At 56.2% G+C, this 20,754-nt stretch overlaps 1 protein-coding gene across 1 annotated transcript in view; it reads left to right on the forward strand.

The window, feature by feature from the left end:
* ADAMTS16 (ADAM metallopeptidase with thrombospondin type 1 motif 16) overlaps positions 1-12,370 on the forward strand; it is a 152,507-nt gene extending 140,137 nt beyond the window's left edge. The window contains 6 exon segments of the mRNA XM_047730242.1: positions 2,065-2,107; positions 2,109-2,267; positions 2,428-2,625; positions 3,988-4,212; positions 10,546-10,693; positions 11,073-12,370. Coding sequence (XP_047586198.1) covers positions 2,065-2,107; positions 2,109-2,267; positions 2,428-2,625; positions 3,988-4,212; positions 10,546-10,693; positions 11,073-11,188 — 889 coding nt within the window. The 3' untranslated portion in view covers positions 11,189-12,370.
* Positions 12,371-20,754: the final 8,384 nt, after the last annotated feature.

A 20,754-nucleotide genomic window follows, 5' to 3' on the forward strand; every position in this document is an offset into this window, starting at 1 on the left:
GCCCCACACCCAAATTGTAAAACCTCGAATTCAGGAGTTGCATATACTGCCCGCCCTCACTTCTGTTTAAAACAGTGCGCACACGTGCTCAGAGAGAGACTAACAGAAGTGAAGGAGAGGCGCGATCCAGCAGTCCTCTGGGCCTTCTCCGCCTTCCGCTCTGTGTCCCTCTCTGCACAAGTTGGCTCCCCTGCTTCGGTCCTCATGGACCCTCTCATTGGCGTGGGATGCTTCTCAGAGGCGTCTGGTGAGCTCTCCACCAGGCCATCCTGGCTGCTGCTTGACCTGAGTGTGACTCTCAGGGGACAGCATGCACATGGGAGGGAGGGTCACAAAGCCAAAGGACAAAACAGGGCACCTTCCCAGATCCCCTGTTTTACTCCCAAGATTCAGGAGAAAATCACTGTTGGATTAACTCATACTCAGGGATGGCTGCTAGGCAGACAGAAGCCCCTTGTGGGTCCAGCTGGGAACAGGCTCACAGGTGTTTCCCGGGCACTGCTGTTCCAGGATGTCCCTCATCACGACCCATGGCATGGGCTGGGAATGTGCACCAGGAGAGCGTGGCAGGCCCTCTGTGCCCCTCACTACAGGATGGGCTCGTCGCGCCACCTGAGACATGAGGACCGTGTTGTTCCTTAGCGTTCACAGCAGATTTTCCACAACCAGCACTGTGGAGCCCCTTGGAGCCCAAAGTTACCTGCAGAATTTCCAGTTTTCGCTTGAACGGTCTGAATGGGAAGACAAGTAAGAGTGAGAATTGTCACATCCTCTTGGAGACTAGGAGGAGCCCAAGGTCTTCTCACCACAAGATCCCTCTTGCCTGGGCCACATTTCAACTCTGCCCCTCCTGCCTCTCATGACCTCACACCCAAGAGTGTGCACCGTAGGGCCTCCTGCGATGGATTTGTACAAAACCAGTGGGTGCTTTGTAGACCATTTCAGGCTTATCTGACACCCAACGGTGGTGCCTCTGGCTAAGCCTGGATGGGTCCATCCCTCCGCCATCAGATGCTGATATGCGTGTCAACAAAAAATACTTTCATACTCAGAAAAGAAAAAAGAAAAGGTCACTTTGAGAGAGAATATTCTCTATAGCTTCTAATAAATTCAAAGATGGACAACCAGACGTCACAGGCCTCCAGTTGGAAGTTATCACAGCCGAGGTCATCCTACAAGAAATATATATGTAAATAGTAGAACCTAACTGTGACCCAGCCCCTGGAGCCAGCTGCCAAGTTATAGGACGTGCCCAGGACAGAGGAACATGCGAAGCAAAACCACAGAGATGTAACTGGGCAGCTCCTGTGACCATCAGAAAGGGCTGTGGAGACTCAGCATGGTGTGCAGTATCATTTCTGGAACCAATTAATGGAATAGAAAAACAGATAAAGAAAGAACCTATAGAGTAAAGAGAAGAAAGACCCGCTAAGGGTCATGAACAGCGGACTCTGTGGATTCTGGGCTCCCAACCAGCAGACAAACTCCGGTCAGGACATTCACAACCCAGCTGGGGACAAAGCACTGAACATTGCGGTAGTCATGAATAATAACGACATTGAGGAGTATGATATGAAGTGATATAATATGAAATCTATGAATAGAACAAGAATACGAGTAATACGACATTAAGGGATCATGGTTTATTTTTTTTTTTAGATATCACGATGGTATTACGGTTGTTTTAAAAACCAGAGAAGCCTCATCTTCCGGAGATGTGTGCTGGAACACGTCTATGTCTGGAATTTGCTTCACGTGCTGCAGGGTTGGGGACACACGGGGCCTTCCTTTTGCACATGTGTAAAATTTCCCACCTAGAAACAAGCCAGAGAGGAGAACAGGTCATGGTGTTGAGGGGAGTCATTTCCAAGTGCAGGTGGATGAAGCAGGGGAGGGGAGAATGAGCACAGGGCAGCTCATCAAGGAGGTGAGGAGCCACCGGACCAGACAGGCTTGGAGAACGACTGGAAATAACCCGGTGCCCGTGGGCTGTTGGTGAGGTTAGCCTGCTGTGTCTGCGGGAGAGGTGGCGCCCCTCACTGAGGTGTCTTTTTCTCCTCCCAGTTGGTCGGTGGGGAACTGGAGCTCCTGCAGCCAGACATGCGGTGGGGGGCACTCAGAGCCGGCACATCCAGTGCACACGACGGGCCAACTACGTGTTGGAGCAGGTGGCAGCCAGCCTGTGTCCGCAGCCTGTGCCCTCCAGCCGACAGGCCTGCCACTCTCAGAGCTGCCCGCCCACCTGGAGCACCGGGCCCTGGGCAGAGGTAAGTGGGACAGGGTCGCATGGGGGTACCACGGGGCCCCCTCTGGCAGGTGGCAGAGCTGGGTTCTAGGACCCTTGCAGGGCCTGCGGGGGTTCTCCCTCCACCCCTGGCTAGGTCTGACAGACTCCTTGCGGGTTTCTGCCCCTTTCTTCCTGGGCAGTGCTCTCGAACCTGCGGGAAGGGACGGCGGAAGAGGTCCGTGGCCTGTAAGAGCACCAGCCCTTCCGCCAGGGCGCCGCTGCTGCTGCCGGACGCCGCCTGTGGCGTGGAGCCCAAGCCCAGGACTCACGAGGTCTGTCTGCTCAAGCAGTGCCACAAGCACAAGAAGCTGCAGTGGCTTGTGTCTGCCTGGTCGCAGGTGCGTGCTCCCGGGCCCGGATGGTGCTCCCGATCATGGTCGCAGGTGGGCACTCCTGGTCCTAGTCCCCTAGTGCTCTAGGTCCTGGGTACACGTAGGTCCCGGGTACACGTATCCAGACGGAACCTTGACCAGTTCTCGCCTGGGGGCCTCCTCCCCTTTCCGGGCTCCCTGCTTCCCTCTCTCTCCCTCCACACCTTCTTCCTCTGAGTCTGGTTCCCATGCTCAGGCCACTCTTCTGGGCTTCGGCCCTTCACGGCGCTCTGCTGGGCATGCTCGAGGCTTTCCAGCCCCGTCTTTCAAGCACGTCACCCAGCAACATCCACAAGGCCGGCGCTCACTCAGTGTTGAGGCCAGGACGAGTGGGGGACAGCCGTCACGCTGACAGGGGTCCGAGCCCATAGGGAGGAAGCCGCCACGCTGTACAATCTGTGGGTGGCCTCCCGGTGGAAGGTGGTGACCCTGAGTATCTCACGCACGAGCACACACCAGAGCTCTTCCCGCACCCAGAGAGGGGAGCCTCCCATTCCCTCTCCTCCGTGGGGCAGGAGATGCTCCAAGCACCTGGAAGCCACACACCAGGACATGAGGCTGGAACCTGAGCAGGTGTCGCCCCTGGGGTCCCCCGTGTGCGGAATCTGCAGACACCGAGCCAGAGGGACTCACGCACGGGGCTCAGCGTCGCCCGTGCCACAAGCTCAAGGCAGCAGTGCCTGAAGCCAGGACCTCTCTCTCGAGACCCTCGGGGCCCGGCCTCGCGGTGCCACAGTGCACGTTGCCCTCCTCTGTGCTCTGGGGGCCTCCACGGCCCAGCTCACTGTCCGCAGTTTACCCGGGAGCCGCGTGAGCCACAGCCCCGGCCGCGAGCACTCCCCGGTGGGGAAGGAATGGATTTGTGCCCCAAGCATGCCTGCCGCCTTGGCTGGGCGCTCCAGGGGAGGATTGGGAGCCCTGGGTGTCCTCCACCTGCCCCTGCTCTGGGGGCCAGCATCTTGCCACAGCTGGGGGGTGCAGCTCCGGGGGTGCCCAGGGGTCTGGTCTCCTGCTCGTGTTATTATTTTTGCACTTTCCAGCAGGAGCAGCAGCGACACCGCATTTTAACTTCTCCGTCCATTTCAGAGCTGCACCTTTCCTGGTTTTCGTTTGCTCTCCCCCTCCGAAGGCCCACAAAGCTGCACCTTAAGATACTGCTTTTTAAAAGATGGATACATAATGCCTTTTGAAAATGCAAAGGCCGAGTAAATCTCATTGCCTTTTTGCACTTCCGTTAGCATTCAAGCAGACGTTGACTCGGGGGTGAGGTCAAAGACAGCCACCAGCAAAGAGATACTTTTCCCTCACGTCTTTTGTTTCCATTTGTAGTGCTCGGTTACATGTGAAAGAGGAACACAGAAAAGAGTCTTAAGGTGTGCTGAAAAGCACGTCTCTGGGAAATACCGAGAGCTGGCCTCCAAGAAGTGCTTGCACCTGCCGCAGCCCGGCGTGGAGCTGGAGCGGGCCTGCGCCCTGTTTCCCTGCCCCCGGCACCCCCTGCAGGCCGCTGCTGGCCCCCCTCGAGCCGGCTGGTTTGCCGCACCCTGGTCTCAGGTAGGGTGACACTCAGTTCCCGCACAGTGGCGGGCAGAGCCTCCTGCCCAGGGAGCTGGCTGCTGGTTTAGGTGGGGAACTTTCTGCGAGGGTGTACCCCAAACCCACCGAGCCAGGTCCCGACCCTTCTCTCCGGAGTGGGTGCAGGGCCCGTGTTCCTGGGTGTGGGTGCAGCTCTCCAAGGCTGGTGTGCAGGGCCCATGTGCCGTGTTCTCAATTAAGTGTAGGAAAACGTGTGTTGTTTTCTGTAAAAGCTGGGAAGACACCCCCAGAGATGCGTGTGATCAGGGAGGAAGTACAAGATCTGGAACAAGTCAGTGACTGCGCGTTCTGCCCCAGCACCCCTGAGGCTGTGCTCATGGGGAGGGGGTGGAGCACCCCAGACCGCCCAGGCCTGCCCGGGCTCTTGTATGCCCCCAGCCCCTCCTCTGTCCACACCACCTTCCACTCGAAGGAAGAATCCCGTTAGCTTTGTTAACCATTTCTTACCTTGTCCCATTTCCCTGCTTTGGGTTCCTGGCGGTCCTCATCCTGGGGCCTGGCTCCCCGCCCCGCCTGTTCTACTCCTCTGGCCATGCGCCCTGGGTCCTGCCTTCCCTGGGTCCCCGCGCTGCTCCTGTTCCCGCTGCTCTTTCTGTTGACCAGGGGTGCGCCCAGGCCCCGCCGGAGGGCTGCATGGGGCTCAGACATCCTGAGCCATCCTCATTGGCCAGAGCCCAAGGAGTCTGGTCTCTGCAGTCTGCCCAGGACAGACAGGGGCTCCCCTCAGTCCGGCCCCATGAGCAGGGATGGGGGATGCTTTCTGACTCTCTGCTCTGTTGGTCTGGCCAGAGGAGCAGAACCACGGAAAGGACCTCTTTCTCGTTTACACATGGTGGCCGGTCTCGGACTCCCTCTTTGTGAAAGATGAAGGTAGAGGAGACGGAGGGAGGGAGTACACGGGCTGAGTGGCAGCCAGTCTCTAGGTGCCGCCCCCGCCCCCGCTTCTGCGGCTCGTCCAACCTGACGGAACGCGCGCATTAGAAGCGCAGGAGCCCATCTCCTGAGAGCATCTAAATGAGAAACGTGCATTAAGGAAGTCATGCGTTGTAGTGAGCACTGGGTGTTGCACACAAGCAATGACTCATGGCGCAGGACATCAAAAACTAATGATGTACTCTATGTGACTCACGTAGCACAAGGAAAAAAGAAATTGTTCCGCTTTAATGATCGGAGCAGGGGGCGTATGAGCTGTAGCCTTCTCGGGCATTTTCTATTTTAAGCAGACAAATTGTATCAATGACTGCGTTTTCCCAAGTGGGAAACCCCTTTTGTTTTCTTGTGCGCTCAAGTCTTTGCTGTGAGATGAAGCTAGAGACGAGTGAGGAAGTCGGGTCACATTTTCGCCCTGGGCGGAGGCCGCGCTTTCCCTGCCGCTCGGGAAGCATGGGTCGGAGGCACGTAGAGTATCTCCCGAGACCATTACACGGAGACTCCCGAGGCCGAGGCACCTCCCGTTCCCCAGCTGGGCCGGTGGTCAGCCCGCTGGGCTTCATCTGAGACCTTGGGAAAATTCAGAAAAACAGAGATTTATCATCGTTTTATTTAACCCTAAACCTAAAATATATCTTGCATAGTTTTCTCTGGTCTGAAATATTCAGTGTGTGTTTGTCTCAGAAATCATTTTATCATAAGCCGCCTGAAGTTTTCATCCAGTGTGACTCATCGGTTTGGGGGTAATAACTCAAAGGGTCATGGGTGCTCTAAGCGCTGGTACCCGAGACTCTGTGCGCCCGAACTGTGGGACATTGTCGCGCTGTGGTGGATGGCCGGTGGCCGGCTGAGCTCTGCCCCCAGACAGGTTTATTCCTGTCACAGTTGGAAGATGGTGGCTCCCATCATGGGATCTTTAGGACTTCTATGATTTGGACAGCTGTGCTTATCATCACGTTTCTTGGTGGGCTGCCGGGTAGGTGTGACTTAAATCATGTCAGTCCCTGGGGCTTCGAGTCAGGTGGTTCACATGCTAATCTGTTCCGGGGATGGCTTACGTGAGAACACCAGTTGGACCGTCTAATTCTACATGACGGAGATGGGAGTGTGTCCTCACTGCAGGAGTGCGGGGACCCTGGCTTATTCTGGGGGTTCTGCCCCAGGATCGGGCACTATTGACCTGGAAATCCAGGGGCTCTGAGGTGCAAGGAGCTGTGTCACTGATGATCGATATGGCAGCTCTGCCCAACAGTCGTACTGAGGTTGTATCAACCACACACGTACACGGACGTACACGTGTACACAAACAGGCAGGCACACACATGGGCACGCGCCCACAGGGGCATGCACATGCACAAGCATGCACAGGCATGGCCACACACACACACACGGGCATGCCCACACAAGCAGACACAGAATGCACAGGCTCCCTTCACCCTTCTGTCACATGCCCGTCCACCTCTGAGAATTTGCTGCTGATATGCCATGTTCATCTTGCAGTTAGGGGTGGCACTCAAGGAGACAAGAATCATCTCGTGTCATTGCTGGATAAGGTCACAGCACTTGCCACCTGAGTTGGAGGGAGTCTTTGTTTGGAAGCCAAACTAAACTCCCAGCTGTGCTGGAGTTTATTTAGGGGAGGGGGTGGTAATGATGAGGCCTCCAGGGCTGTACGTGCTCATCCTGACCTAAGGAGACCTTGGTCTCTGGGACAGTGGGGAGCGCTCTGGTGGGCAGCAGCTACAGACAGTACCCCCCGGGGCCCAGGAAGGAGACAAATGAAGAGAGAAGCATTCATAGATCTCCCAGGAGGGGACAGAGGTCATCACAGTGGAGAAGGAAGGTGTGAGACCTCTGACTCTCAGGAATGAGAGTGGATTTGCTTACCAGCTGCTTCTGAGTGTGGGAGCTGAGCCCGCCCTAGAAGAAGCCCTTGGCACTCGTGGGCCCCGTGACTGTGGAGTGGGGGGAGTTTCCCTTTGAATAAAGCCAACCAGAGCGTCAGCCAGGAGCTACAGGGCCGAGGCATGTCAGGGCTTCTTACTTTTTGCTGTCAGGGCCAGTGACACACAGAGTCATCCCTGTAATTTCAAGCAAACCCAGAGGCAGACGTTATTTTAAAAATGTACCTCTTTGGATGTCTGATAACGACTAAGTGATGATCAGGGTTCCCAGCTCATCTCTTCAGGCCGTATGTAGCATCTCTGGTGTAGGATGTCCCAGAGAACACAGGACCATTCCTGAAACAGAAGGAATCCAGAAGGGAGAAGGTTTTTCAGGATTTCAGTGTTCTGGAAAATGTGCGCTTAGCAGGTCGTTGTTCACAGCCCCGGGAAGTCTGAGCCTGACACACCCACAGGGACCCTCTCTGAGCGCCGTCAGCACGGAGGTCCCAGGAGGTGCCGTCACATTCGACAAGGTTGTTTAACCCTGGAATGCCAAGAAGACCCCATTTGCCGACCTTGGGGTGGGGAGCCCTCCCCCTGGACCGCAGCTGATCCCCCTCGAAGAGCCCTGGTTCAGTCTGCATGGCCTCAGGCCTTGGATGAGGTAGGCAGGCATGAGGAGTTGAAGGACGAGAGGCAAAGGAGGGCTTCGAGGACCTGGAAGAGGATGGTGGCCAGGGAGGGAACAGTCCAGGGGCAATCTTCAGAGGGTGACGCTCCTGTCTCACATTCTGCGCCCACCTGCACGGGGCCTGCCTCACTGCCCCCCCCAACGGACAGACCCAGAATTGCCCACCCGGAGACTGGGTCCCTGCCCCTGGGGAGTCTGGCATCAGCAGGAGACACAGACCGTGAAGAAACACGTGCACAAGTGCTGCAGACTCCAGTGATGGCCCCACCAGGGTTGAAGGCAACAAGAGGCCGCCCTAGAGTCGGGGTAGCGGGTCCTCCCACGTCTGCAGCAGGGACACCGGGAGGCGGGCAGAAGTAAGCCAGGTGGGCTGGGGGTCTGGGGGTGGGAAGCAGTGCACACAGCTGCCAGCTGACAGTGACCGCCCGGGCCACACACAGGAAGTCCCAGCCCCTTTATGAGACGTCCAGCTCCCCTGATGGCACACTGGCTCCGTGCACATGCTCGTCAGACTCAGATGTGGCCGAGTTGGCTCTGAAAACAAAAAGAGGAGAGGAGGGGGCGTTTGCTGATACAGCTCTGGTCAACTAGAGCCGCGGTTCTGGGAGTGTGGCCCGGCCTGTGGCTACAGCACCATGTGTAGAAATGCAGGTTCTCAGGTCCTGCCCAGTCTGCTCACGTTGTGAGGTGGGTTCAGCCGGTGGCCAGCCTGCACATCGGCAGCCTCAGGGTCTGGACGCATGGCCGTGGCTGTTGTCACCATGTGTAGGTCCGTGGACAAGGGCAGGTCCCTGTCTCTGCAGCACATTGGCCACCTGCATCCTGCTATCTGCAGGACCTGAAATGCTCACATTAAACCCCATCAAGTTAAGGAAGGCACCATCAGCTTTGACTTCCAGATCCAAGTCCTGGAGTCTCTCTGCACACAGTGGGAAGGATCACAGTTTGAGGAGGGATGGTAGATCCCAGGGATGGGCGACTCTCTTGTGTCCAGCACTCGGTATCCAGCATCTGGATCGGTGCCTGGTGCGTGGGAGGTGCGTGATTCCTGTTCTGAATAAATAAATCCGTGACAAAAAGAATCAAATCACTTCCTCATGATTTTAAGTGGTGCAAAATGATGGCTGGATCTCTGGTTTTTCAACTGAGACACATCGTTGGCAAGGCTGGAATTCTGCCCCCACTGCTGCTGATGACGGGAGCTCCACCATCAGCAGAGAGGTTGTGGACACGTAGAGATGCACATGTGACCTAGGGTTCCTGAGCCCTAGGCCACTGCAACCGGCATTCCTCAAGGTGTCGGTTGGGCTGCAGCCGGGAGGGGCTCGGAGGCAGAGTGCAGAGCCAGAACGGTGCTGCTGCCAGATGTTCAGACGGATGCAGTAGGCAGTGGGAACGTCTGGCTCCGTTGTGGATAAGCCTGCTAATTCCAGAGCCAGACACAAATCTGCCCACACCTTCCTTTTTTTTTTTTTTTTTTTTTTTTTCTGATTGCTACAGTCATATATTGAGCCTGAGTTACTGATGACTCCAACTAAAGTTGGTTTTGAAGAAAAGGGGTATGTCTCCTAGAAATGTTCCAGACCCACATGCTTATGAGCTGGAGCCCTGCATCTACACCTCTGGGGGCCCAGCAATCCTCTACCGAAAGAGGAGAGAAGAAAGAACAATGTCTTCAGCTTGTGACTTTCCTGGACTCCGACTCAAAAGATGCTTAACTGCTCTGCTAGAGCCCCTTCCCTGCGGGGGTTTGGAAAACTGCTTCTCAAGGTTCTGCTCGCAGGGGGTCCTGGGAAGAAGCAGGAGGGCAGCTGGCTGCCCGCTGGTAGCTGACTTCAGCCCCGGAGCTTGCTGAGTGCCCTTATTCGAACGGGGTTCTGCCGTGCTGTCCCGTACATTTTGGCAAGTGCCCGTGCCGTGCAGCTGCCTGTCCTGCACAGATCTGCCCTTGTGTTTCACTGGATTCAGCGTCCCCACCACAGCCCAAATGTCCGCAATGGGATCTGACCCCCTCTTCTTGCAGGTGTTCCTTAATTGCCTACAGTCTTGACATTTTTGAATGAAGAGCCTTGTTGGAGCACAATTTCCATAGTTCAGTCTGGACAGATTCAGTGCTTGCTGGTTTGGGTTCGTCTGTCTCTCTGGTCACCCATCCCCCGGTGTCTTGCCCTCCGTTGAGCTCATATGTACCCGTGCACAGGGTCTGGAGGCTGTGAGCCTGGCAGCTGGCGGACGACAACCTCACCCTGTGGCTCCTCCACGCCCTGGCTCCTCTGTGCCGTGTTGCCTTCGAGTGCCAGGGTCCATGTGCTCCCGAGCGTGCCTGCGGGAGGACGCCAGCCAGCCCACACTGCTGGTGTTGTCACTTCCAGGCAGCATCTGGAGTCTGGAACTTGGGGTCTAGAAGGGACGTCACTTTATCGTGCCTCTGTGGAAGTTGGCTTGTTGAGGTTTTCCCCGGCAAGAGCCCCAGAAAGGGTGCCTGGGTGACGGCTTCCACAAAGGGCATTGTTTCTAGTGCCAGACCCAGAGCCTGGGTAGGTCTGGGGAATGATCCGGCTATCTCCAGACATGCTCTGGTTCCCTTGTGTTCATCAGACATCGACCACGCAGGAGCGTGCTACATCTCCAGTACTGGCCCCCTCTGTCCACAGCTGGGATGAATCCAGAGTCTGGTCATCTTCCCAACAATCACCCAGAGTCTGGGTGGAGGGGAGGTTTGGAAGAGAGGACGCCCTGGGACCCAGCGGCCCCGGATGACAGCTGTGCCTCTGTTTCTCGCAGTGCACGGCCAGCTGTGGGGGCGGCGTGCAGACCAGGGCCGTGCAGTGCCTGGCAGGGGGCCGGCCAGCCCTGGGCTGCTTCGTGCACCAGAAGCCCACCGCCTCCATGGCCTGTAACACCCACTTCTGCCCCATTGCAGAGAAGAAAGGTGAGTGCCTGGACCCCCTCGGCCTGGCCTTGGCATCTCGGGGTGAGGCTGTAACATGTCTGGAGAGTTCCTTAGTGGGCTGGAGGGCGTGGGGTGCCCGGGGTTAGAGAGCCCTGGCGCTGGGGTCTCGCTCTTTCAGGGAACGAACTGAAGTTCCGCAGCCGGCGGCCGGGCCTTTGTCCCCAGGGTCGCTCAGTGGGCGGGTGCCACACAGCAGGGAGGACATGTCAGTCCTGAGGGACCTTCCAAGGAGGGGCTTGTGGGAATGTCCCCTCACACTGGGCCACACCTTCCCTGACAGGCTGCCCTCCGCAGTCCCCGAGCTGGCCCCCACCCCTGCCCCAGGACCCTGGCTAACGCGGCACTTGCTGCTTTTCAGATGGCGTCTGCAGAGACCACTTCCCCTGGTGCTCGCTGGTGCCCCGGCACGGGATGTGCAGTCACCAGTTTTATGGGGAGCGCTGCTGCAAGACGTGCTCCGGCTCCAACCTGTGAGGCCCGGCCACGGTGGGGGTGCTGTGCCTTCAGCCTGCATCAGCCGTGCACTGGACATCGGACAGCGGCCAGGGGGAAGCAGGCTGGGGGAAGAAGGGCTGCGCCTGGCCTTCTGATGGGACAGAGTGTGTGTGTGTGTGTGCACGTGCGTGTGTGGGTGTGTGTGTGTGCACGTGTGCACATCCTGGGTCTGAGGGCACGCCTGGGCACGCATGCACACACGTGTCCAGGAGAAGCGTGGAGGCGGGCAGGAGGCCCATGCCGCAGACCCAGGGTCTCATCTCTGTGCTTCAGCTGAACCAAGTCAGAAGCACAGAAGGAGCCAAGCTTGCTAACCGCTAAACACTGTGGTGCTTTGGAGAAAGAAGGAAAGGAAGCATAAGTCCAGAAGATCTGCCGCTCAGTACGCCGGCCTTCCCCCAACCTCGAGGCCACTGCCCCAGTTCTGAGCTAACCAGCCTCCCTCCAGAGAAGCCGCGGGCTGGGACAGCTCCAGACCAGCCTCCCCAGGGCCCCCTTCCTGCGCCAACAGCCCAGTTTCTCTCTGCTGGGACAAGAGCCGGTGGCCCCTGGAAGGGGAGTCTGCCCTGTGGCGGCAGCGGGGGGCAGGGGGGGAAAGTGCTCCGGACTCCATGTCTCGATTGGAGACTTTGCCTCTGGAAACGGGAAACACGAAATCCTGCTGTGGTGCTTGGTTCCCTTTCAGACTCACGCGCTGGAGGAGAGAACTTTATATCCTACGTCTTATCCTTCTCTGTGATTGACAAGCGAGCCTTTCTATTCCAACCCGTTCCTTATGCTTTTCCCTGAAATGACAGAATTACAGGTTATGCCAGAGCCAGAGAGCGACCAGCTACGCCGCACCCCAGCTGTCTCGATGAGGGGCTGGCTGTCCTGCCCGGGTGGACGTCCGCGGACATGGGGACCCTCAGAACCCTACGTTTCCTTTCCGTGCATTGTGCTGTTTTGAATTTTTTTGTTTTCTGTGAATTTTGATTGTTTTGTAAGAGCCCTTCAGAAAGAAGGCCAGCATTTCCGGACGAAGCCGCGCACAGGCCCCCGGCCCCCGACCCCCTGCGCAGCGTCGGGGCTGCTCTGCATTGTCCTTTCTACCATGTGGCTCCATTCTGAATGGGCACCTGGATATTATATTTGCTGAAGTTTTATAATAAATTTTATATTGTACCACTTGCTTCTGACCTGCCCCAATTCCTCACAAGTTTTGCTCCTGAGATCCAGGGGCTGGCATGGAGGTGGGGGACTGGTCCAGGGACAGAGCTGGGGCCCTGAAATCCAGGAGAAAGTGCTGAAACTGGTCTGAAGACGAATGCCCCTAAATGAGGAGGCAACAGGGAAGACAACTGGTGACCAGGGATGGTGGTGGCCAGTGTGGGGATGGGCAGGATGCTGGGTCCACCCAGCCCAGGGACCAAGGTTTTTGCAAATTCCACTGGAACCTGAGTGGGGATAGCCTCCCTGGACAGGGCCATAGTTAATTCAGGGTGACCCCTGACCCTGTGATTCTTGCTTTATCAGACAGGGTTCTCTACAGAAACAGAAGGAACAGGTGTTCCATAGAGAGAGAAGGGAGCTTTATTTTAGGGATTTGGCTCACATGATTTAGGGATTTGGCTCACAAATCCAAATTCTGCAGGGCAGAAGTCTGGAAAGAGGCAGGGTTTCTGTGTTGCAGTCTTGAGGTCAAATGCCTCCTTCTCAGGGAAACCTCAGTCTTCGTGCTCAAGGTCTTCAACTGATTGGGCGAGGCCCACCCACATTATGGAGGATCATCTGCTTTGTTCAAAGTCTACTGATTTGGCCCTTAAATGTTAATCACATACAGTATATATCTTCATGGCAACTTCGAGTCTAGTGCTTGACCAAACATGTGGGCACCATAGCTGAGGCACATCACTGTGAGTCATCAAAAATCACACCACTCCCCTCGGGCTGGATTAAACCAGCCCTCACAGGGCATCATGAAATGTCCCACTCACCCGAACCTCCCAGGCCTGCAGACACCCCAGCTGCTGATGCCACTCAGCAAATCTGCACCGCCTCCTCGAGCACACGGCCCCACCCTCGGGGGACAGAATCCTCATCCCGACTCACAGACAGGAAGCTGAGCCTGAACGTGGATGCCATGCCTGCTGGTGTCACAGCCAGAGGAGGCTGAGCTGGGGGTCTGCCGGAATCAGGCAGCGGTTCTAACACACGAGGGTCTTGTTGATCTACTGAGCCAACACAGCCCTTCCCCAGACCTCTGTCCTTCTAACAGATTGCCAGTTACCCCTCACTGCTGTTTCCAGTGACCCTTCACTGGACGCCTGCTGTCTGGTGGTGGGAAGAGGGCAAAACGGGCAGATATGGTTCTGCCTTCGAGGACTCCATGTTCCATTGGAAGACAGCAAAGCGATGTACTGCAGGGACAGAGACAGGCAGAGGAGGGGGTCATCAAGGGAAGAGGTAGGACAGGAGCAAGGCAGCCTTCCATCTGGCCACTTATGCCCAGCACTTGGTCAGCCTTTTGCCCTGGGTGTGTCCCGCTCCAGGTCTGCCCCCAGCCTGGGCTGGCATGAGCCCTGTAAGGGTGGGTGCACCCCGCTCTGGCGTCTGTGTCTGTCCCTGACAAGAACTTTCCTCCGCTCCTTGCTGCCAATATGGGAGCCTCAAAATAGCACCGGCTGTGTGTTCCTCTATGTTTACTGAGCATCATTGCAGGCCAAGCACAGAGATGGGTGCTCTGTGTGTGTGAAACCCCACGTGGCCCTCCACCATGGGGACAAGCGCTGGCTTCCCCCTCACATGCAGCCGGGCCCCTGGAAGCCCCCCTTCATCCATGCTAGTCGTGGGACTTCTCTCTTTAACACGACTGTCTTCAAGCCTCTGCAGCCTGGGTCAACACACCTTCATCTACTGCTGGTGGCCCAGAGTCCCAGGAGCTCGGCAGAGGCAGGAGACATGGGCAGTGACAGGAATATTCTACCCCGTGTCTGGAGCCCTGCTCTGCCCACCCCCCAGTGCCCTGTGAAAATCTGGCCCATGGAGACTCTCTGTCCTTAGGGGTGATGGAAGGTGGGATTTTTCCCAACAACGTGACTTGGTTTCTCTTGAAATGTGTGTTCCTGATATAATCTCAGGACTTAGAACTGGAAGAATGTTCTAGGTATGAAGCTTCCAGGTCCCACGGGGATGAAGTCAGAATCCTTGCAGAGGCAGAGCCCCCAGCGACGCTGCGTAGGAAATGCCGGAATTCGAGGCATGAGTGGCTCCTCGGCCGGCCCCCCCACTCACTGTCTCCCTTCCTGGGGCCGCACTGTGGACAGAGTAAGGAAGAGCCGACCCTGGGACCCACAGCTCACGGGGCCTCGCTCTGGGCTCTGGGCTCTGGGGGTCTCGATGACCCCACTGCTGAGGAATCCCCGTGTGATCCACGCTGCTGTGGTACAGGGGCGAGAGCAGACGTAGGAAAGGATCGGGGTGACAGGAATCCCGGGGTACGTGGTGACAATCTGGGGAACGTGGATTGTGTAGTTGCCCTGATGCTGTGCAGGCTGCTCTGAGGAGACTAGACCTCTTCTGTCCCGGCGGCTGTAGCGGCCTTTCTCCTTGTTTCCCAGCTCCCTGCAGAGGTCACGACCGAGCCACGACCTTCCTTCCCCGGCTTGTTTCTCGGGAGACCCCCAGACGCAGAATGACACCCAGGGGTGACATCACCAAGCCCCGGGAGCCACACAACTTGAACCAGAAACAGCCCCAGGAATTCCAGGCTGAGCCCAGCCGTGGGGAGGAGGAGCCCCCACCAGATAAGCCAGGCACACAGTGGTCACGCAGTCTGTCTCCTCCATCCGTCCATCCAGTGTCACCTGACTCTCCCACACTCCTGGAGATGAAGACCCTCCAGCTCCCAGCTCGGCAGCCCCAGCAACAAAGCTCTGCAGAGAGACTCTAGGCAGTGAAGGGCACCTCCCCAGCACCTGAGAGCTGTGTCTGTACCTTCCTGGGACGTTCCCTGCCCCCTCCCCAAACATTCTGCTTGTCACTCATCTCTGCAGTGTGGCAGCTGCAAGGTGTGGTCATGAGGCTGTGCCTCCGGGGACTAGCAGTAGGCTTCCTCGAATCTGCTCTTGTCCTGCAAAGGAGGCTGGCCTGCCCCCCGCCGGGCCCCCTCCGCAATCCCAGACCTGTCCCCCAGCCCACTGGAGTTCGGTGCTGCTTCCTGGCTTCCTACCCACAACCTTCACAAATGCCAGACATCGGGCTCGATCCTCCAAAGGCAGAGCTCCTTGCCCCTTCCCCCACATGCAAGACTGTTATGTCCTATTCCCTGGATCCGCTGTGCTGTGGGCTAGCTCACCAGGACTTGCGTATCTACTAGTTGCGAGTGTGGACCCTTACATAACAACTCCCTCTTGCCCCCAGCCCCCAGGCCCTTGTAACCACTAGTCTACTCAAAAAAATAGATCTACTGTATGACCCAGCAATTCCCCAATGGGTGTTTACCTAGAGGAAAACGGAAGCAGGATCTCGAAAAGATGCCCACACGCCCATGTTCATTGCAGCATCATTCACAATAGCTAGGACATGCAAACAACCTGCATGCCCATGCATGGATGAATGGAGAAAGATGAGATGCTTTTATACAATGGAGCACTATTTAGTCACGAGAAAGAAAGAAATCCTGCTATTTGCAACAATGTGTCTGGACCCAAAGAGAATTATGCTACGTAAGATGAGTCAGACAAAGACAAATGCTGTATGACCTCACTGATCGGTGGAATCTAAGAAAGCATAGCTCCCTTTTTAATGCTGGTGGCAACCAGGAATGGTTTCCAGCCCTTAGTCTGGGAGGGAGGGCCATCCTACAGCCGCTGAGCCCTCTGGGCCATCAGACAGACTCAGTCCTTCTGTCCTCGCTTTTCGGATGACGACTTTACATCTCAGAAGGGAGAGTGGCTATCAGGTAGACAGAAGAGAAACACCCCACTCTGTAATGTTTGCAGAATCCTTTACAAGGAAATGTTGTAGCAAGAGACTGGGATGGATGGCCACATAGAAAGCAGCCTGACATAGAATAGTGTTAATTTCAGTATAAAAATTACAGTTGAAACATGAAAAATAATCGCCCTGTTTTCTACATATATGTTTTATTCATAGACTTTAAAGAGCATCCTGACAAGCTCTCTTTTCCCCTGCCGGATCCCAGAACTGACTATGACACACACAAATTCACCATCCCCTTCCCCTGCAGAGGATCCTGCCCTGATGTGCTGGACAGTGAAACTCACTTCAGCTGGGCGGACGTTCAGATGCTTGAACACCAGCTCCTCTGGGCTTGGCAGCCTGGCGCCTGGTGGAGCAGTGAGACAACAGCTCTGGAACACTGTGGGTCAGTACCAACAGCCTTAGCCGGGTCGCAGGCAGGTGGGCTGGTCACGGAGGGCCAGGGCCCGGCCCACCAGGATGGTTTTCTGTCTTGGGTCAGCATTGCAAGCTCTTTCCCTCTGTCACTGTGATCGTACCCTTGACCCCGGCTGGAGACCCCTGGCTTACTGCCACAGAGAATGAAGCCCGAGGGCTGTGGCAGGGACGGTGGGCCATACCTGCCCAGTTGCCACTGCTTTCCAGTGAGCAGAATCACAGGATGAAGCAGAGGCGACTCCTGGCCCCAGAACCCAAACCCAGCTTTGCAGGGCCACCTAGACAGGAGAACGGGTGCTGGGTGAGGGGCTGGGTCACAGGCCTCTGTTTAATTTCCACATGTGAGTCCCCCCATACAAACCCAGTATGTAAGGGATAGACGGGCTTTTGAAGTGAGTTTTTTATACCAGTTACTTTTGATTTGATTTTTCTTTTCAACTCAGAAGTATCAAAGGCTTTTGCTGACACTTCAGCAAGTCCTATTTGCTGATTTCCAGAAGGTGAACGAGGGCAGGAATGATGCGCAAGCCGGGGCAGCAGGGTGAGGCCCGTGAGTCTCCTTGCACACTCCGCACACGACTTCTCTGAAACTGCTTTCCTTCTCCTCCAGGTGAGAAAACGGCTTCCCTGACGTCCTGACCAGGTGTGCGGCCCTGCCAGAAGGGACGGTCGCAGGACCCCGGCCCTCATGCGTCCACGTCCTTGCATTGGCCCCAGGCTAGATGCCGATGCCGCTCTGGCACCTGAACCCCTCATCCGGGCCAGACTCCTCTGCAGAGCGTCGGTGAGCACCCTGGAGGCGTCGGAGGTGCCGAAAAGACCCGGATGCTGGCCCCCAGCACTCACCCCTCCGTTAACTCGACGTCAGCCCCTCACGTCCCTGAATCCGTCCGCTTGACGGCAGAGTGACAACCCTGAGATTTCAGGGCCTCACAACGCCGGTTTTGCCCCCGACCCCACTGCACGCTGGCCGCACGCCGTCTGTGGGTGTGTCCTGGAGGGACAACAGCCTCGCCCGGGCGCATGCTGTCCTTAGGGCAGCGGGAAACCAATCAAAAGCCACCAGAAGTGGCAGCAGCCTCTGACTGCTTCTTCCCAGGACAGCCACGGCACCCTTGTGCTCACGCCCCACTGTCCACATGGAGCGAGCCTCATGGGGAAGTTCCTGTGACTTGGGCAGGGACGCCTCACATGGCCCAGGACAGCCGTGGGGCGGCCCCTGCGCTCGGTGAGAAGGAAGTGAGTAATTCGGTAGAGCCACACCCCCTCACACCTGCTGTGTGCCAGGCCCGGGGCTTGCTCCTGCGTCCTAAACAGCGTAGGACCCCTTCCCTCAAGATCCCCCTTTGTGGCCTGGGACAAGTCATTTCCCCGCTCTTGCTGTCGGCCTCATTATCCATAAAAAAGTACTTAGATTGGGCGCCTGGGTGGCTCAGTGGGTTAAGCTGCTGCCTTCGGCTCAGGTCATGATCTCAGGGTCCTGGGATCGAGTCCCGCATCGGGCTCTCTGCTCAGCAGGGAGCCTGCTTCCCTTCCTCCTTCTGCCTGCCTCTCTGTCTACTTGTGATCTCTGTCTGTCAAATAAATAAATAAAATCTTTAAAAAAATGTACTTAGATTTTTCAGGTTTCTCAGAAATTCTAAGACACTGGCCTTTCCCCTTCACTTATGATTAAATTAATCCTTTATTGGAGGTCATGAATCAGCCCAAATAACAGGATCTCAGCCCATGTCATCTGGCTGGAAGGGAAGGAGGTCCTCCTGCCCTGCATTAAAAGACAGAAAAGAGGGCCCTGGGGAGTTTATAAGGATCATTTTGGCTATGCCTATTGAAATCCTTACACCTGCACCCAGACACTCATAGGCTAGGCAGTGAGCACAGCAGAACTCCCCTGCAATTCTCTGAGAGGCCAGGCGGTGAGTCCAGACCCAGGTGGCCAGGGCCACCAGCCTGCCTGCAAGGGGGAGACCAAAGGCAGGACTGAGGGCCTTCCTGTTGGGGGTCTCCCACAGGAGCTGTACCCAGGCCCATGTGCCTGCCAGACTCACCCTACAGCCCCCTGGCTCCCTCCCACGGTCGCTGGCCTGGACAGCATCCCGCCCGTGACTCACAGTGACAGAGACTTCTTCTTCTGAACTCTGGGGTTTGGATGTCTGGCTCAGGCAGCTGACTCCCCAGCTGGGGTCTGAAAACACCCCAGTGTTTCTGGTGAGTTTGTAAATTGTGAGAACTTTCATCTGAAGTCTAGACAGAGACTCCACAACACCTGGGTGTCCCGTGGCTAAGAGGTGAGTGGGCACGGAGCCGTGGCAGGAGCTCAGGCCCCAGGGAGCCCCCCGGGGGGGCCTGCCTGCAGCGGGAGGAGCCGGAGACCATGAGCCTGCCTGCCTTGCCTGCACTTCTGGTAGTCACCTTGTGTTCAGGGCCTGAGCAGAGCACGCCAGTGTCCCCCGGGAAAATCAGGTGCAAAACTATCCCTATCGGTGTTCACACCACGTTTGTCTCCGTGATCAGCCTGACACAGCTCAGCCTCTGGCTCCTGCCACCACAGACTGTGCACCACCCAGTGCCCTCGGCCCCCGTGTGTCCTTCAAGTGGGAAACCAGGCCTTCCCGCCAGACTTCGGAGGTCACAGAGCTGCCTGCCCTGGAGGACGCCTCTTACGAGCGCGGACAGGGTCTTGTAGGTCTGTTTGTGTTCTGCAGCTGGGGCACACCTACGCAGCCCAGTACTCCGCCTGCGCTCATGCCTGAGGGGAAACGGACCAAATATTTGTTCAGCTTTGACTCGCTCTCATTTCTGAGTGAGCTCAGTAGCTCTGGAACGTGCTGTACTTCGTCATTCTTCTGTGCCCTTCAAGACTACTCCCGGACCCGGGACACCAGGAAGTCTTCTCCACCAGCACACGGCACTCTAGGGACTGAATCGTGCCGCTCCAGATTCGTAGGTTAAAGCCCTAACCCCCATGTGGAGATGGGGTCCCTGGGGAGGGAATTAAGATTAAATGAGGTCGTAGATGAAAGCTTCATCCCACAGGACTTTGATGTCCTCATCAGGAGAGGATGAGAAGCACAGGACCCCGGCGGATTCTTCCTCCTGCGTTTGGGGCAGGACCCTGAGCGGTGCCCCAGCAGGAGCTGAGGCCAGGTCCCCTCACCACCATGGCCCTCACCACCTGCCTCCCTGTCTTGGGCTCTTTGAGCAGCGCGTGCGCGCGCGCGCACACACACACACACACACACACACACATGCAAGGTTTGTACCTGTCCAGGTGAGGAGAAGAGTGGACACTGTAAGATTTGCAAGGAACCAACCAAGTTTTTTCCATTCTCTTTTGCTAATCTCAAAAATTGATACTAGAGAATGGTCTTGTTCTTTCTTCCGTTGTTTAGAACGGGTGTTACATGGTCACCTCTGCCTTGAATCAGCTCCTGGCAAATTTAAATGAAGGAAGGAGTGATAGTAAGAATGAAGAAAAAAAAAAAAAACAGAAAAATTATATGCTCTCATTCTCTAAACAAAGTTTGTTGACAAATAGGTGTTGAGGTTCTGGGCATAACCATTCATTACTGGAGGGTCCATCCAGACAAACCATCGTACACAGACAATCTGAATGCAAACACACAGTTATTTTACTTTTGCTAACTTATTTTTTTTTAAGATTGATTATTATTCCTTCCTTCGAGAGAGAGAGAGAGAGTGAGCACTCCAAGCAAGGGGGCAGGCAGAGAGAGAGGGACAAGCAGACTCCATGATGAGTGCAGAGCCTGACACGGGGCTCGATCTCATGACCCTGAGATCATGACCTGAGCTGAAGTCACAAGTCGGACATTCAACTGACTGAGCCCCCCAGGGACCCCTTGGTTTTGCTATTATCTTAACCCAGGAGGCCACATGTCAAGATTGTCTATGACAGGTAGCATCTTTGTTCAATTTGAACAAGAAGGAAGATGGTAACTAAATGGGAAGGATAATGTCAGCATCAGGGCTTCTCTTGTGCAGCTCACGGCAGGAGAGAGTTCCCGAGGCGATGTCGTTACTGTTCACATCTGTCACTCTCTTCCGAATGCACACAGAGGTTAACAGCCCCACTGACCCATGGCATGGGGACATTACATCCTGGGTTTTCTGATGAGTCCCAATCT

The sequence above is a fragment of the Lutra lutra genome, chromosome 5 (genome assembly GCF_902655055.1).
Source record: "Lutra lutra chromosome 5, mLutLut1.2, whole genome shotgun sequence".
Lineage (NCBI taxonomy): Eukaryota > Metazoa > Chordata > Mammalia > Carnivora > Mustelidae > Lutra > Lutra lutra.